We start from the raw sequence: 19,281 nt of genomic DNA on the forward strand, positions 1-19,281 counted from the left end.
CAAGCTGGGTCCAATTTGACCCACAGGCTGGAGTTTCCAAACCTACGACTGCATAGAAATTGGCACTGCTCAACTATGATGCATATTCATGTTTTTGCTTGTTTTATATATGTAGATTAGATGCTTTGGAAACACAAAAGCCCTTTCAATTTCAGCACACTGTCAAATATCTGTTTGAAATTCTGATAATGTAATGTACACGGTGACAGGATACATTACAATAGATGTCCAAAGAAGTTATCAAGTTTACCTGGAGAGAAAACATCCAAAGTGCAAATGCCCATTTCCCATTGACCAATTTCCCATTACTAGGGAAGCACATTCAGGTCTAGCAATAGCAAAAGCAAGTCTTTCTGAAACTCTAATGCTGCAATTCTAAACACACTTACTAGGGGGTTAATCCTATTGAACACAGTGGGATTACAATAGAATAACCAAGCACAAGATTGCTTTGCAAATGGGAGCACAAAGGAAAATGTAATATTGAAGAACTTTAGAAAGTCTACAGTCACACCAATTATTCGAACACTCTCACATTTTTATATATTACACTGTATACATTTGTATTATCACTGTATTGATCCTGGGTAATGAGGCATACAAATGAATATATTTTACTGAAGCAATATTTGCTAGTGAGAGTAGGTAACACTTTTAAGTTTTGCATAATTTTATTTGAAAGGAAAATAAGACTATCTCCAAGCTTAAGAATTATACATTTACTATTCTGCTTAACAGATAAAATACACATTTAGTTTACCTCATTTCCCATTTAAATAAACTTAGGAAACCCTGAAAGCTAACGTTCTAATAAACAAGTTGGAATATTAAAGGGAAGATGTTAAAACCTCAAAACCTAATATGTTATAGATAAAATATAGATCACATAGTCTTACAAACGAAATTCAAATATGATGGTATTCAGCAAACACTGCTATGCCTAACCTTCTATTTTTCTGGGGTTAAAACCTTACCCCAGGCACACATATTATTGTGCAATTTACACATAAGTAGACCTGTAGGGTAGCACTTCTAGGACATTGTTACAAATTGTTACCTGTACAACCACGTCCCGAAAATTTAGCCAGATGTCACTTACCATTTTCCTTCCAGAAACAACACACACACACACACACACACTTTGCCACTGGCGTGCATTTACTACCCCAGCCAATGTTAGAAAGCCCCATCATCCCCCCCCCCATGACAAATGATCAAGGAACGATCAAGAAAGTGTCAACAGGCTGGCAGAAACTGTCTAATGTTGTTTGGGAACCGTTTTTTAATCAATGGCAGTTTCCTTGAAGGTTTTTTAATGGGTTAGAAAAACACCCCCCAAATTCATTAACATTAGTTTATGTTTGTTTTCAGTTGTAATAAAAATAATTCTAGACAGTTTACAATATTTTACAATATTTTCACTTTATATTTTTGTTGTTTGCAACAGAAAATAAAAATCATAGCTAATGAAAAGAACAGAAATGGTGCTGTTTATTCAATATGCAAGAGCAAGCATTCAGCAGAGACAAATTCTGCCTCTTCTGAGTAAGTTTTTTTTTGCCCTAGAGTATTGGGTATTGCCAAGCACACTTCATCCGACACTGGAGACACAAATATTACCTGCAGTTCACACCCTGTCCCCATCCAGCATACATTGGAAATCTCACTGGGGCAGAAAATCACACACAACATTCATGAAGGTTAAGTGCCATTGAAATTATATGATAAATAAATAACTGAAATAATATTAGAAAAAATGATGAAATATAGGCTAACTAATTTTTTCATACAATGTATGCATCTGTATGTGAATGCATGCACACAGTATCTCATGTAACATTCCCTAAACTTTAGGGAAGGCTACATTAATATAAGACTACAATGGAATAAATTAAAAGCAGTAGCTTTCGTTCATCCCCTTTCTAAAAGCTTGTCGTGTCAGGAATTTATATTTTTTATGTCAAAAAGTGGTTTTGTAGGAAGATAATTTGTCAAATTGCAGCAGTAAATAATCCGGAATGGAAGTTGAAATAATGAAGAACCTCTATCTGCTTTATAACACAGCTCAACTCAACTATCCCAAGTGGCTAACTCTACTGAACTCAATGTGAGTGATGATTATACCAGTATATAAATACGGTCCCGTTGTTGCAGCAAATTCATACTTGTCTTTTTATTAAACCAGGGGATTATACAGCATCTCCTCCACCTTGCTTTGCTGCTTCCACAAACTCATGACCTGATCATCAGATTTGTCAATGAAAAGCATTCCTAAGGGAAGCTGGAATGTTCTGGATAAGCAAAAGATACACCAGCTATGACAATTTAATTTACTCTTCCAAAGACTTTAATCAGGAAATAACTAGAGTATTTTTAATCTATTTCCCATCTTAACCACCTGTATTTACAGAGACAATTTGGCAAGTAAGTTGGTTAACAACTGATGATTTTTAGCGCACTGTACTTTAATTGACTAACTAATGGCAGGATGTCTGTATTATCAACCACAGTTTTGTGAGTGGTTGTTAAATTACGTGATTATCACAGTTTTCGGCTGTTATGAGTTTGTGGGTACTGGACACCTATAATCCCTGGATTCAGTGAGTGTTAAACGCTAATTAAGACAGGCTAGCTTCCTCATGAGGTGACTGCCTAGGGGAATGGGTCATTAAGAGGATAAAGGATCAAAGGGACCCAGTGAGAGACAGTAAATCAGTTGGGCCCCTCCATCAACAGATTAAGCCAAAGTGGGTGAAAAAAAGGCAAGGGGTGGGATGCTCGCAGCCTCCAAGCCCCTGCCCCCAACTGGCTAAGTTATCACTGTCCGCCCTTACCCTGATGTGGCTGGAGGTGGACAGTGCCAGCCATAACCTCCCCCAGCCACACTGGAAGATGGTGGCCTCCCTGTACCCACTGCAGCCATGGCAACGGCTGCCCACCCCGAGTCCCCAGTTAGTGGCTATTACCTAGTAAAACATTAAAACTCCTCTTTCGTAGTGTGTTATTAGGCTAATAGCCACATGTCATGAAAAGTATTTTTTTGCTGTTTAAACTTGCTAAATATTTGTGGCTACTGTTCAGCGTATCTAAGAGGACTTTGTATAAATTAGCTGAATGCATACAAACACTTGCATTTCTCTCATTAGTCTCAGTGGCCACTCGAGGAATAATAAATGGATAAGATTACAGATTGTTACAGGATAGCAAGATGGCTGTTGTTTAAGAACATGACCAAGTACAGCGGAGGGGATATTTTGTCCTATAAAGAAGTAAGTATAGCAGGTATTGATGGAGGTACAATACTCATTCAGTCAAAAGAGAACATTGCCTGCTACCTGTAGATGCTCAAGAAACAGAAGCATAGTTGAGGAGGCAACTGACGCCACTGTTTGAGTGACCTGCTTTATGTCTCCTGAATATTGCCACCCTAATAGATGTATTCCCTTTTTCTTTCTTTTTCTTTTCTTTTTGATAACCGGAAGCCTGGAACACAACCCTGGTCCCTGAAAATGATCAGCTGAAACCTCTGGGCCTGCTCAACTGGTTGCAAGTGCCAATTTTTGAAAATGCTAGCACTAGCTCTACTGCACTCATGTCCTCTGTAGCTGCTTTCCCAACTGAGTCATTGCCAGAATCAATAAAGTTAATGTCAGTAACAGTTTTGGGAAGACAAGAAGTGCAAAGGCTTTGTTACAAAGTATAAAAGATATTTTCTTTAAGTTAGAAAAACAAGCAAATGAGGATTTAGTGACTCATGCAAAGAACCATATTTGCTGCAGATGCTGCCTATATTTTATACATTTTTAAAACTGTCAATAACAGATACCAATTGTTTATTATAGTAGCAATTTTAAAGATGCCTTTGAGAACCAGGTCTATTGTATTTGCTCTAGGGAGCCTTTTTATCTCCTGAGGTATTGTGGGTATTTGTATTGAGAACCTTATAAATCTTTTGTCTGACTTGAATTAGAGACCCCTGCTGTGGCAAAGCTTGATGAGGCAAGCTAAATTACATGATTTGCTTTTGTGCTGTGAAATACTTGTATTATCTTAACTATCACAGGCCTGATGAAATATCAAATCACAGGAGTCACTGTTCTATAGAAGCAAAGCTTGTCCAAATAATTATTGCAGAAGGGCAGGATCCACTTTCCCCCTTTCCCTTTCCCATTTCCCCCCTTTCGTTCCAAAATTATTTGTTCTAAGAAACTTAAAAACACACCCTTACATTCCAATATATGAACAGGGCAAACATGTTCAGAAACAGTATTGCTCTAGAAGTGAATTTACCTATGAAGGGAAGAAAACATTAATTTACAGCTACAGGCTTAAGTGAGAAATGGAACCAACCCCTGGTAGATTGTGCAGCATACCATGCAAAAATCCCCTCTAATATTATTTTGTGCAAAAGACACAAATTGGGAAACCTGCTGCTCCAGATTGGGCTTCAGTAGCATATTTTCCTTCATATTGAATAGTATTTTCTATGATGTGCAATATTTTGAAAACCAAAACAAGATTTAATAATAAAAAGGAGGGGTTTCTGTTTGTTTGTTTCAATGGGTATTTATGTGATCAATTATTGATTTTAGATCTTAATCACTGATGGAATGTTTAATTTCATGATATTCCCTCCATTTTTAAAGCTGGTTTGAGACTTTCCAAAAATAGGAGCAAGAGCCTGTAAATTATACATAAATAATGAGATACTCTTTTTAATTTTGTGTGTGTGTGTGTGTGTGTGTGAGCGTGCGCGCATATGCGTAGAGGCAGTAGGAGTGGGAGATAGGCTTAGGGGGGAGAGAGAAAGAGAGAATATGCCATATCCCAAATTCCTGGAGAAAATCCTCTTAGCTATTATACCAGTGTGTTCTGTGATTTTGGGATATCAGGCTGGCAATAGAAGTAAATGGGCAATGCCATATATATAGATGTTTTATGCCTATGGACATTTCACAATGGCATTTTGCATTATACAAAAATTTGTCAAGACTTTCCAAAGTTTAGGTAGATTTTAATAGGTAGAGTTTTCAGTACTGAGAAGGAATATAATTGCAACAAGCTAAAATAGTGATGAGGAATATTTTGAGTTTCTGGCTTAATGCTATATGTACATACTGTTGCACGCCACCCCAATCTCTGAGGGGTCCTAGAATCCGGGAGTTCCTGGTGCTTACCTACAGTTTGTGTTTCCTTTTGGAATGAGGCACAGTGGAGACTGGGGTCTTTAGTTAGACACAATACAAACTGAGCCCATGATGGAGGGGTTCACAGCATTAACACCCCAAAACTCTGTTGCTTCCACCATAACCACAGCCTTGGATTCAAACAGAAATCAACCATTACTCTGACTCTCTCTCCAACCAAAAGCACATGGGATTTTGCAGTTCACAAAACCCCAAGGTTTGCAAGCAATCTAATTGTTGCTATTAACATTGGAAATCCAGAAAAGTCTGTACTTAATAATAACTTTTAGCCTTTTGTTATCTTGTGAATCTTGTTTTGAAATATTTTAATTCTCTGAATTAAGTCATGGTGTTTTAAATGGTTATATGTGCCATTTTGAGAGATTTATAGATTTAATCACAGTACTGTGAGTATTAGATTCGTCATATAATCTTGAATAACTGTTCATAATCCCCACCAAAGATACTTAACAGTTATTTAGACTACTGAGGACTTGATTAGAAGAGGGATTAAATTTTAAAGGATGCTGCATAGAGTAAATTAATGGACTTCAAACATCTTTTTAAAACCAAAAAAGGATTCTGGAATGAAAGCCTTTAACAGGGAGTTGGCCTCAGGAAAACGCTATCTTTTAATTAGACTGCCACCTTTGGAAAATTATTTTATAAAAAGCCTCACCTTTCACATACACACACTTTATATATTAAAAAAAAAATCAATTTAATGAAATCAGAAACAAATATCGTATTTCATAAGACACATATACTGCGCCATTCTTCTCCTGGGCACAGAAATTTATTTTATTTCTATATGAAAAGGTACTTAAATTTTGTTCCACCCCCACAACAGAATACTAGTATGTGACTGAGATTTCACTGGGTCCAGCTGTATTTGTATGATTAATAAGACTAGAAGATATCCATAATTAGGAACACAGAATTCCCCTCCATGGGCAGGACAGCAAAAGCATACCAGAAATAATTATACTTAACTCCTACAGAGATTCCGACCTGAAGATAACCTGCTGAAAGCTTAGAATTCACTCTATAAACATTTAGTAGAATGGCATTTTTTCTTTTAGTTTGACATTTCTACACCTTGGATCTGATTTATGCCACATGTAAGGCTGAACATGACCCTGCCTTTATAAAGACGAGAGACTACTTAAAGGTATGATTCTAACTAATAAACTCTGTATGGCAAACCAAAAGCATCCTTGATTATGTATCTCCTTTGTGAGCAGTTTTTTGCCTTTAAGGCTGTAGCAGCTGGACATAAGAACACAAAGAAGGAAGCACAAAGAGAGAAACCACTGGGCATCCTGCCCCCTCCTGCAAGCCAGCAGACAGAAAATCTAGTAAACAACACTTTAGCTTCTTTAAATGCTTAAAAGTACAACATTATCACTGTTTTCCACTAAAGATAATTGCCAACAGCCATACAATTATGGAGAAATTCTGGTCAAGGGCACCCTGTGGTTTAACCCTATAAAAACATTGAAGGGAGAAGAAGCATGAACATTTGTTAACACAGCAGCAGTGTGGAGTAAGGAAACAGACTACAAGAACAAACGAGTATTGGGTCACAAGTAACTCAAATTCAACAGTTATGGGGATGTCACAGCAGGCAGAGACAAATGGAGAGGTGAAGCTCTATTATGGAAATCGGAAGATATCTGTGAGCTCTCTTATGAAGAACACCCAAAGAATTTAGAAAAAGCAGCTCCAATAGAGATGAAAAATGATATTCGGAGTAGCAGAAAGAATGGCTGGTTTTAACTCTTGGCTCAGTCACAAGTTTCCTCTGTGACATTGGGCAAGTCCTTCAGACATACATTCAAAATACTTTCAGAAGCGGATTATTAAAAGAGCTAGTGGCATGTAGCTGCGGGTATATGTGAAGGTGAGCCTCCAGGATAAATATTTTACATAATCATGAGGCAGCTACTGAGAAGATGCCTGTGTGCTTCTGTTGTAGTAGTTTCTGCAATTTTTCTAGGATTAGAACGTTTCCTCTTCCCATGGCTTCTGAGTACTTGGTCATAATTACTGAAGCTATTTGGCAAACTTACTCAAAGGTGTATCTTGATGTCCTAGAATAGTTTTTCATGTTGGGAATGCTGCATCAGGGTTTTTATTAAAACATTTAGAAATACTTCTTGAGATGATGACAAGACAAGGAGAAATTTATTAGTTGAAAATGCTGAGCAAATATTTAATGTTTAACAGGGCAATTAGTTTTGTTAATTATCAAATGGCACTAGGTACTGTATTGAAGACTTCATGAAAAGTTGATGAATTCTGATCTGATGTCTACTTTTATCAAATTTTTGAAAAGGTTCCTTGGAAAGGAATGTTTCTACAATAACATACGTGGCACTGAGAGATTTAGACATCATTGCATCCACTATTTTTGATCAAATGTCAAGTTAAGTATTCAATATTTCAAATGAAGTAGCAATAAATTATTTCTATTGCAATAAACAATTCAGTTTGTCAGTTTGGGGAAGGGCTAGTTAGAGCTGAAATTATAAATGAAATGATAAATGGATGGAAATGAAATTGACAGGTTCAGGACAGACTATATAGAAAGCCTTTTCTCATGGAAGATATCATTCACACAAAGATTTCATTTTTACATTATCTGGTGATGGCCAAATATTACACAAATCCATGAACAATAGGCATGATAAACCTATTACACATAACGTCTAAGTAAGGCCTCTGTGTCAAGAGGGAACATGGTCCTTGATTATCAGATACTATGAGTAAAGAAAAGGAGATGCCTTTATGACCTGTTTATGACATTTCCAGAGGTAACAAGCTGAATGCCTTAGAACCCAGAGTAATGCAAGAGATGGCATTATGGGCTGAACCACCAAGGCAATTATTCTGTTCTTATTTACATAGCTATTTTGGAGGCAGCCATTCCTGTTTGCAATTCTGGCAAGTACAGTTAGCCCAATAGCTCCGGGGAGATCTATGTCCCCAAGGTTTGTTCCAATACCTTAAAATGTAAGCAAATTATAATGCATTGTATCAGTGCTTTTTGCTTGTCTGGTAGGTTTGAGAAATATATTGACTGATCCTGGGACTGAACCCTCGCCAAAACAACCCTGGGTAAAGGAGCAGGATGAATGCTAACGGGGGGGGGGGGGGGGCTTTGGGAAGGAGGCGGGAAGGCACCCCCCTACCTCCTGTGCACCGTGTGAGGGAACCCGTCATGCTGCCCTAAATCCACTCTGGTGCTAAAATGAAACACTAAATATGGATTAAAATTGTCTGATCAGCAGGACTTTAAAGCACAGCTCAGGGCTCTTGCAAGCCGCCTGCAAAGAGCACTGTGCTGCGCTTTCAGACATCTGATCCGCAGCACTTCAGGAGCCAGGTGTGCAGTGCCTTCAAAACTCCACACACCCCGATCGGCAGGCCTTCAGAAGCCCCTTGTGGGCTTCAGAAGCCTAACCATCTTTTTATCTGCCAACATGTGATGTCCTATATGATTTCAGGTGATTGGCAGCTGGCTTTTCAACTGCATCTCTGAATGCAGAATATAAAGTTTCCTATGTTATCTTTGTCTAAGATTCTGCCTGTCATCTTTGCACTAACAAATATTTACAGTACTATGTAAAGTACCCTACTTAATCAGCTGTGTCTTTGCTTGAATAATGTGTAGTGCAGGCTGCTTTTCTGGACTTAAAGGTCATAAAGGGTGCATACCTGAAGACAGGACCGAGTCCTAAAGTTCTAAACCATACAATTCCCAACTGTAAACTCCGGCAGCAAAAACCTTAGTTTCACCAGAGATGAATGAAGCTCTACATTTTAAAAAGAAGTCTTTAAGGTCACATCATTTCCCCCACAAGAGCTCTTCTTTCTCCATCTCATTTGTTTCGAAGGAAATGTAACAACAACACTTGACAATAGTAGGAGAGGGGGTCTTTCTCTAGTAAAATGACTCATGACGAAGCCGCACATAACCCTCTGTTCTTTAGGGGCTGGGAATTGGAAGACTTTTGCTCACCTCCCTCATTATCCTTGTTATCAGCACAGGAGGTTTCCATAGCAACATTGCATCCAGGCCCTCTCCAGCCGGTCTGGCAGACACACTGCCAGCTGTTCTGACCGAGTGTGCATCTCCCATTGCCATTGCACAAATCAGGGCAGCCATCTGGTTGAAGAAATGAAGAAGATAAGTACAAGAAATACTATTTGCACTAAGATTCTATGCTCAAGGCACATTAAACAATGTTACTGTGCACTCAAAAAGAAAGCTGAAGGCTGTATCAAACATGCTTGCTGGTGTAAGGAACATCTTTTTGCTTAGAGGATAACTATGGGAAGTAGAAGGCAAAAGAGAAATAATGCGTAAAAACACATGTAGTCTTCAGTGTCATAAATGTATCTTTAGGGTTGATTTTAATAGCAAAAAAGAATTAAGCTTCTACTGCAGCTAGATCTTATTCCTATTTTTTTTACTTTTGAATATCTATAATTTTATGACATGTTACTAGCTCTATATAAGCATCCCCCCCAAAGAATCTGAGACTGTGGTTGGATTCCTGCTGCAAGTATTTATAAATTATTAGGGGACAAGTGTAATCTCAATAAAAGGAAATTTAATCCACGTGCATTTTTGCTATATCAGGGTTCTATAACCTAGATTGTGGGCTTGTACAAAACTCTGAAATAGAACCACATTTCAAAATAAATGTGCACTTTATACAAAATATGGTTATGGGTGGGAAAATGAGTGCACTCGTTCTTCTACTTAGTGTCGTATCTTATTACCTGCAAAGCTACCTTAAAATAGCGCAGAGATCATTTAAGGGCTCCAAATTATTGAGGGTGTCTTTCCTTGCTTTCAACTAATTTTAAGTCTTGGATTTCCCTGGATTTTTAATGTACACACTTGGAATTCTGCAGCAGCCAAAGGCTACAACGAAACTACTCAGGAGTAACCATGTCACAGTAAAAATTGCAGCCTCCCTTGTACAAAAACACAAGAAGGTTAAAAACATCTAATAGCTGAAACCCCTTTCACAAATTGGAGGCAAAGTAATTTGTGTTCTGACTGCATAATTTGCTGAGCTGCAACACTAATGGATGTGGAGCGGTGACCCCTGCGGCAATGGAATGTCATGACTTGTGGAGTTGCACTAACGCAGTGAACTGGCCTGGAACTTAGAACCACAGGATCACAGAATGTGCTTGTGATGCAGCAGAAAGTGATTTATGTGCACCAGAACCACCCATCAACAGCTGTGGTCTAGCACAGCCAAGCAAAGCTGTTGCATGAAGAAATTCAGTGGGAAATTAAATCTAAACAATATCTTTAAGCCTTCCTGGGTCACAGCTACAATATATACAAGATTCAGAAATGAGATGATGATTCAGTGCCTACTAAAGAAACATAATCCCATTGAAGCCACAGTTTAACATACTACAAACAAACAGTATTTTGACTCTTTAACCATAAAAATGAATTAAAAATTGAACTAAAGTGAATAGTTACTTGTTCTCTCTTCCATTTCATTGAACACTTTTTAAATGGGTTTGGATATTTATTAATGATCTCGCACTATTTTGACATGTGGAATTACATGGAAGCTAACAATTTCAGTAGGTCCCTATGATCTGTAAAGTGAGTAGTTCTGTTTAAATGTTTCGTTGTTCTGAACATACAAATGTGTACAGACAATTCTGACCACACAGAAAAGCAAAATATTAATGGATAATAGGAAAGCTTTGGCACTCAGTATCCAGAAGGTAAAAAAGTCTCAGAGGAAATAGGACCTGTACTTTTTGATCAATAAAACAAAGACATAGAGAATAGGAATCAGGAACAAGAGTGCTTGAGCAACTTCTTTCAGGAATATATTTTCTCATTCATGCGATGGCATTTGATGCATGAATGTGATACAGATCAAAGGCTCGTAAGCTAACCAAAAGGACATGATCTGATCTATAATGGGAATATCCAAGTCCCTTAATTATTATACAGATCATGCTATTTTATAATCTCTGCCTCAAAAAATAGTCACACTGACATTGGCATAATTACACATAAGTTTTTCAGGAGTGTGACCAAAAATCCAAAAGAATCAGTTTTAATGCCAGAAGCAATAATAAATTTGAATATGGATGGTGCCTCTTGGTTATGACAGCTGCACAATATTGGAGATAACATCACATATCTTGCATCTAAACAATGTGCTTGTTTACTGTGATGAAGTAAAATAAAATAGTTCTTTGATAAAAATCCTTGGGAACGTTCCTAGCAGGAACGTTCAAGCAACAACCCCACACCAAACAAACATCAGGGCATGTTTCGCTATCTTGAAGGGCAGTAAGCACAAGCACTGGTGTTAGAGGACATCCTCTGGGGAATTGCATTTTCTATGCCCTATGCCTGCATAGGGGTGCAAAACAGGGCTGTGGAATAGAAGTCAGAAGTGGCTTTAGAAATGGGACAAAACAAAAAAAATTCCACCCAGTAGTATATTAGTAAAGGTAAAGGGACCCATGACCATTAGGTCCAGTTGCGGATGACTCTGGAGTTGCGGCGCTCATGTCTGCTAGGTTGGCAGGAGCAGGGACGAGCAACGGGAGCTCACCCTGTCGCAGGGATTCGAACTGCTGACCTTCTGATGATAAAGCTATTTTTAGCGATCTCACCCCTTGCTTTTTTCCTGTAAGACCTATTGCAGTTGTTAACAGTTGGCAACAGGTTTACCACACCTATCATCCAATCATCCATTCCCACCACCCTTCTGAGTAATACCCTTCCCCATCCTCTCACTAAATATAAGAGTCTGGTGACTTCTGTTTCAGTGTATCTGAAGAAGTGTGCATGCACACAAAAGCTCATGCAAATAACAAACTTAGTTGCTCTCTAAGGTGCTATTGGAAGGAATTTTTTTATTTTGTTTTGACTATGGCAGACCAACACAGCTACCTACCTGTATTTAGAAATGGGGTTAGAAGATGACAAGAGAAGTTAAGAATTACATTGGGTGGGAAGGGGAAGCTCTTGGGGTGAATGGGGGCAGGCTGGTTGAGTGGAATGAGCACAGGCACAGCCCCTAGTATAAGGTGGGGGAGAGAGACATATTTCTTCCTTCGTACTTCAGCTATGGCATAGTATACCACCTAATTCAAGAGAAGGGTTGAGAGAGCACGAAAAGTTTCATAACAAAGTGCAAGGTGTATACATCTAAACTTGGCTTGCTGAAAAGACAACTACTATGCCCATTTTGGATGTGGGTGGCGCTGTGGATTAAACCACAGAGCCTAGGGCTCGCCAATCAGAAGGTTGGCGGTTCGAATCCCTGCGACAGGGTGAGCTCCCGTTGCTCGGTCCCTGCTCCTGCCAACCTAGCAGTTTGAAAGCACGTCAAAGTGCAAGTAGATAAATAGGTACCGCTCCGGCGGGAAGGTAAATGGCATTTCTGTGTGCTACTCTGGTTCGCCAGAAGCTGCTTAGTCATGCTGGCCACATGACCCAGAAGATGTATGCCAGCTCCCTCAGCCAATAAAGCGAGATGAGCGCTGCAACCCCAGAGTCGTCTGCGACTGGACCTAATGGTCAGGGGTCCCTTTACCTTTACACCCATTTTTACTTTTTCAAAAGAGACAGGGGACAACTTCAAGGTACAATTTGCAACACTCAGCTAGTGCTGACAGGTTCCTCAGAGAAGCAGTACATCAGCCTTAACTATGCCTTCATATAATCTTTTCTATTTGAACAGAAAGTATCTGTACAGTTTTAGGCGGGAGGGAATTGGATACTTCAACTTATTTTAGGTATGGTGTACCTACCGGTACTATTGCTGAACCATTATGTCTAATCTGGACCATTTCTTTTTTGAAGGTAAACTGTTCACTTTCCTTTCACAGCTAGTCCTTGAGCTCTCTGTTGCTACTGCCAACTGTGTGATGTGGGCTTGTTTTTCACAAGCCTGGAGAAGGCAACCTCAATTTATAATGGCCAAGAATCACTACATACTAACAAGCCCTATAAAACTCCTTCTGCTGCTCATAAAGTGTTCTTAGAAAGTACTATTCACCCTGCTCTCAGGCAGAAAAAAAGAAGTGCTTGCATTATACAGGCACAAAAGGAGGCAAGTACTCTGTGCAGTCTAAAATAAATCTTGAAGATGTTTTATTTTACCTCTTCAGCATGTCATGCATGCTGTCTGAACAACCACAATGATACTATATCAAGGGAGGCATCATGCTGCAGGACACCTGATTTGTTTTAAATGTAAAATGAGCATTAATTGTGAATAGATACACTCTGGGTTTTCTTGTTGGAGGGAAATTGGAGAGAGATACACAGATCAGAGTAGCAGAGGGGTTTTCTCCCCCAGTACATCTGAGCAAGATGAAAACATGAACAGTAGGAAGCCAACAAAATCTCTGAAAAAGTTTTCATTGCAGCTGGGAATTAATGGACATGACTTTGCTTTTAGCTTGAAGAAGGAAGGAAGGAAGACTATAACGGACATGGTGTTGCTAGGAAACACTTTACCACCACAGCAAAGTTCATTCCATTTGTGGCCTTCCAAAGACAGATTTTATATTTCATAAACATATAAAAAATCAGAAACAGTTTCCATTAAAATATAATAAATACCTAAAAGCTAGTGCATAGATAGTCCACAATGTGATCTAATTATTTACGTCAACATGGGTTGCTTTGTGCATGTGTCCCTTTTAAAAAGCTGTGTAAATGAAGGATAAATTTAGCTTTCACAAAAAGCTCTAAGTGCAAAGTAGTGGCTACTTAGGATCTTTATAAATGCAAAAAAGCACATTCAAATTATCTCCTCATAAATATTTATTTGGCAGACAACACAAAACTGCTTTGTCAACCATTAGATAGCTAGCTAGCTAGACTGATAGATATATATACATATAGCTTGTCTTAAGAGCCCATTTATACAATACCTAGATGTCTACACAATCATCTATGGAGTAATAATTGTTGTGTGTCCATTATTTTCATGCAATATATTTACATTTCAATCTAAATTACTTGCTCTTAAAAACTTCCTGAATATGCATAAGAGCTGGTGGTGACTGGAGTATCATGAGATGCTTATATTCATCTAACACTTACTAAGGCTCTTTACCAAATTATCTTGAAGAGCAGGAATCAAACTCTGCATGCTAGAATAGTGCTAACATTTTTATAAAACTCCAAATGCTCTCACAAAGAATTCTGTTGCAACACAACAATATGAGTACTATCTATGTAGGTAAATAATGGGCACTCCAATCATTCCTTACAGAAACTCGAGCCAGAGTTTTAAAGTAAACTGGAAACTTAATGCAAGCAGAGTATCCTAAAGATAGGTACACTGCTGTAACCCTATATATATGAAATATGTTAACAAAAGATATTATCAATGGGCCTCTGAAACAGAAGGACATTATACTAGGACAGGTTTCCATTAGCTTCACATAATACACTACTTTAACTATGCTAGCGCAGATGTCTTAGTCTCCAAATTAATATACAGGTATATTTTCATGACAGCTTTTTAGCCTATCAGTTATTTAGAGCAACAGTAGCCCTATCCAGGCCTGTGCAGAGCTTGTCTGAGCCCTGGGGTGGCAGTTTTGTTAGAATAAAGTTAACATTAATGGCATTTCAAAGGTGGAATTGACATCCGGGGGGGATTTCTGAAAGGCGGTACTTTGTCCTGGATCTCTGGCAAGTCAATCGAAAAATAGCAGGTTTTGGCGTTTTTGTAAAAACAAAAAAACTCAACAACTTTTGGGGTGTCCTGGCTTTTACTTTTTGAAATATGGCAACCCTACTATAAACTCAATAAAAAAAGCAGCTGGTTCCTGGCAGGACCTTGGCTGCTTATCCCAGCAAGGTATGTATACCTGGCTCCCCCCACCGTCTGTGGGGGGGCCCTCTCACATGCTCCTTCCATGCAATAGGCAATGTATAAACAGGGGCAGGCTTCTCTAAGTGATGGTTCCCTAAGTGATGACAAAAACCCCTCCCCATATTTCTTATTTTCATGCTGTCGTCCCTCTTGCTTTCCGTTGTGCACTCCCTCAGCTCAGTGCCCTGAACAAGGGAACCGCCCACACCACCCTAAATCCGGTGTTGGTCTCGCTATTCTCAACCTGTGGGTCCCCAGATGTTATTGGACTACAACGCCCATCATCCCTGACCTCTGGCCTTGCTAGCTAAGGGTGATGGGAGTTGTAGTTCAACAACATCTGGGGACCCACAGGTTGAGAAAGGCTGACTAGAGGCAGGCAACAGCTCCCAAAACTGTCCCTTAGATCATATGTTGTGCCGTCCCCACTCCCCAGTGTCCATGCATTGAGCATGGGCATCTGCAAAGGATTGCATCAGCTGCAACTGTCCACACTCAATGCACAGATGTCAGAAGTGGAGTCAGAAGGCGCACCCTGTGCTCCACATATTAATCCTATGTGTGGACAGAATGCATTAATACAAATATTAACTTCATGTGTTGCAGAGATACAACTTGGGAAGCAGCATTCTCTGCATTAAACAGCATAGTTTTCTTCCTTACAATATATAACAGAAAATGTATTTTAAAAAGCTCTCTTTGTTCAACTGCAGTATACACAGTCGAGCAGATAGCTTATCAGAATGGGCAAAGCATAAGTAAATGAGGGCAGAACTCTTGGATGTCTCCAGCAGTGTGCCTCAACATGATCTAGCAAGACCACATATCTGGATAAGAAGTTACCTTTCCTTGACCTTTTGGTTCTCAGCTTGCCTAAATCAATATTAGAGGAGGATTGGGAAAGGCTATTAATTAAGAGAATGAACTTACCTGACTCAGTAAGTTTTGTAAATTTATTGTTTTTGCAATATCAATGCAAAGATAGATGATTAAAGTTCCTTTATATAAGAACAAGAAACAATTAGAAAATCCCCATCCTATACTATATACTATGGATAATGGTATTAAAGTATAAATAAATCACTGTGAACTTGAGAGCATAAAGCAACAAGACCCAAATTAACATGGTTAACATGGTTTCCTAGTATAGGATTCTATGTTCATTTTAAATTTGATTAAACTTCCATATTAAGTCTAGTTTATCAATGGTGGAAATTGTTAAACAGCTTAAGTAAAATGTATGCTAAGCTCTCAAAATGAGTTACCAATTTAACTCACATATTAAACCCTAACTAAACTTTTCAGACTTGGAATATGGAGAATAGAGGGTTATTGGTACATAGGATTTGATGTGGTTTTTGTTTTTGTTTTTAAGTTTACAGTATGTGGTTATTTGTAGTGGGTATTAGAGGTGGACAAATATGTAAGCTTCTGTTTCTTTCCATTTCTCATTTTTCCAATCTTAAATTTGGTTTTTATAGTTCCACATCGGTTTGCAATTTCTTTTTAAAGGCCTCATGAAAATTTCTCAGCATTTAGTACAATTCCTCCCAACAACCACACTTTTGTGAAGCAATTTCCACTGATACAATGCACACACACTTGTATTAATTGAATTAATGACAATATAAGGGGTATAAAAGTGGGCCAACAACATTATAAGTTAAAATGTGGATGATGTCGTTTTGACATTGGAAAACCCACTAGAAAGTGTTCCTGTGGTTTTGGAGGAATTAAAGGAGTTTGGTAACTTAGCAGGTTTTAAACTAAACAAACAAAAGCAACTAGTCAAAATGCTAGTCAAAAATATGGATGCTCAGCTCACGAAAGACTTGGAAAGAATTAGAGGTATGAAGAGTGAAAAGAAAGTAAAATACCTTGGGATGTGGTTAACAGTAAATAACCACAATATCTTTAATGATAATTACTAAAGGGCTTGGAAATAAATTAGAAAAGATTTGCAAATCTGGAGTAGAATATTTTCTGATTTTTTTTTGTCAATTCCTTGAAATCTTTGAAAGGAAAGATTTTTCTTTGTTGTATCGTTTTGGTTCATGATTGTTGATGTGGAATGTTATCAGAAAAGCACGTGCATGTGCAGGCACACACACACGGTTCTTTCTGTGAAAAAAAGAAAAGCATGACTGATTTTTTCCAATAAGGTTGAAAAATCAATAGCTCCTATGGATTGTACCTTGCACATTCCTAATGAACTCAGACCTTGGCATTCTTACAGCTGCATTTCTTCTCTGTAGAATCTATAACAAGTTGAAAAGCAGTCTTTGGTTTTATTTTGAAGGACGGGGAAAATGATCACAAACACAGATTTAAGCAGTACTCGATGAAATTTAGTCCTGCCGGTTGCATTTGTGTCATGTTAAAGGTATTGTTGACAGCTTCATACGAGATTTAGTAAACAGTATTAGTTTTTGAGATCAGATTAAACCACACAGTATTGTTATACAACTATTGTACATGAGTTTACAAAGAAACAGGTTCCCTTTTGAAAAACAAAGATACTATGGGCTCCTGTCAAAAAGTTACTTGGTTCCTTCAGGAGATGAAGTATGATGAATACAGAGTGCCATAAATCTGTCTGCATCTAGGAAGAATTGCACTTCTAGGCCATTGTAACATGAAGTAGACTACTGCAAATACTACATATCACACAGTAAGCAATCTTTAACCGAGAACCCAATGATTTGATAACTTCTGAAAGTTTTAAGGACATGGCAGCATCCTTGTTCTTGATTTCATATGGCAGTGCATTATATCCCAGCACTAATAGCAGCTCAATCCAACAGCTCACATCAATTTAAAGGGCTGGTTCAGACATAATACTAAACCAGGAATGACAAACTTCTCCCTTTTGGCTATGAAGAAGGAATTTAGAAACTAGTAAAAGCATGGCCTCAACTGGGTTCAAAGACTGGTTTAAAACAGAACCATTTCTTTTATGCCTTAATACACTTGTGTATTTGCAGAAACTAAGGCAAGGTATTACCTTTTCCCAAAGTACAAGCTACTTAACAATGCCATTTCAAAATTCCTCCCCCAACCCATTACACACACAGTACCAGAACAAATGTACTGAGATACATGGGTCCTGAGAGACAAATACAACAGCTATCCTAGTCACACAATTCCCAAAGGAGGAATTGTTTGTATATGGGAAAGTGCTCCATTTCCGCCCAGATGGAAAGGCTCTGCTGTAAGACCCCAAAACCAGTCCAGGGGCTATGGCAGATATCTATCAGTTCAGGCAGGGGCATGGTCAAGAGGCAGCAGTTCAGGTAAATCAGTTGTGACTGCCATACAGAGCTAGTAGAAAGATATTGTTCCAACAGTTCCTTCAGCCTGGTACTGAGACTTTCAAACTGGAACTGCTGGAACTACGCCCAGGATGATCCCCAGGCTCCTTGGACTAAGATTCCTAACTCTTCCTGAGCATCGCTAAGGTACGGGGCCTCCAGGTCATCCATTAGTGAGGAATCCTACAGCTAAAGTATGACAGAGAAAGACATAGCCATGCTCCAGGACAGTGAGGGGCAAAACTGTGACAAAAAGTGGTGATGGATCTACATAATTTGAAAAAACGTTGAAATAGAATTTCCAACATTTCTGATATCCTGAAAAATGGTTCCAATACCAGAAGGTCACAGGTAAAATGTATATTGTGAAGCTCATCCTTAGTGTGAACAGTGTGTAAAGCCCTCCTAATCCCTTTCTTTAATCTATACTATATGCAGGGACTACGTGTAGCATGTACTTTCTACTGACTACTACATTTGGGCTCCTTCCTTGTACAAATTCCTTCTATTTGCACACTGACTTGGACTACTTCTATTTGTAAAAACTCATTTTTTTCCACACCACATTAGATGATCAGTAATGTAGTCTTGCTTGTCCAAAGTGCGGCATATCTCCATTAGGGAATGGTTGTTGCGGTACTCATAGCTCATGAACAAAGCAAAGTAGAAAACCTGTTGCCTCCTTCATTCATCATCTTAGTTTCCTTAAGACAACCACAGCCATGGGATAAACTGTCATGCAACCATCTCAGATCAACCTAAAAATACTCCCTTTAAAATAATTAATACATTTTGCTTTATTGGATCCATAGTGAATAACAACTTGCAAAATAAAACATTTGTATCAGGAAGGAGGCCTTGATAGAGTTGACAGAGTTG

General features: G+C 38.5%; 1 protein-coding gene across 24 annotated transcripts in view; it reads right to left on the reverse strand.

Moving 5' to 3' along the window:
* Window positions 1-19,281, reverse strand: part of TENM2 (teneurin transmembrane protein 2) — a 753,140-nt gene that overhangs the window by 61,530 nt on the left and 672,329 nt on the right. For 22 of the 24 annotated variants that reach the window (XM_083430660.1, XM_083430659.1, XM_083430641.1 and 19 more), the window contains one exon: window positions 9,211-9,357. The exons of the other annotated variants lie outside the window; for them this stretch is intronic. In XM_083430660.1, the coding sequence (XP_083286786.1) occupies window positions 9,211-9,357 (147 nt within the window). The remainder of the gene's footprint in view (window positions 1-9,210; window positions 9,358-19,281) is intronic. 24 annotated transcript variants of the gene reach the window in all.

This window comes from Podarcis tiliguerta, assembly GCF_965153285.1.
Source record: "Podarcis tiliguerta genome assembly, chromosome: 2".
NCBI lineage: Eukaryota > Metazoa > Chordata > Lepidosauria > Squamata > Lacertidae > Podarcis > Podarcis tiliguerta.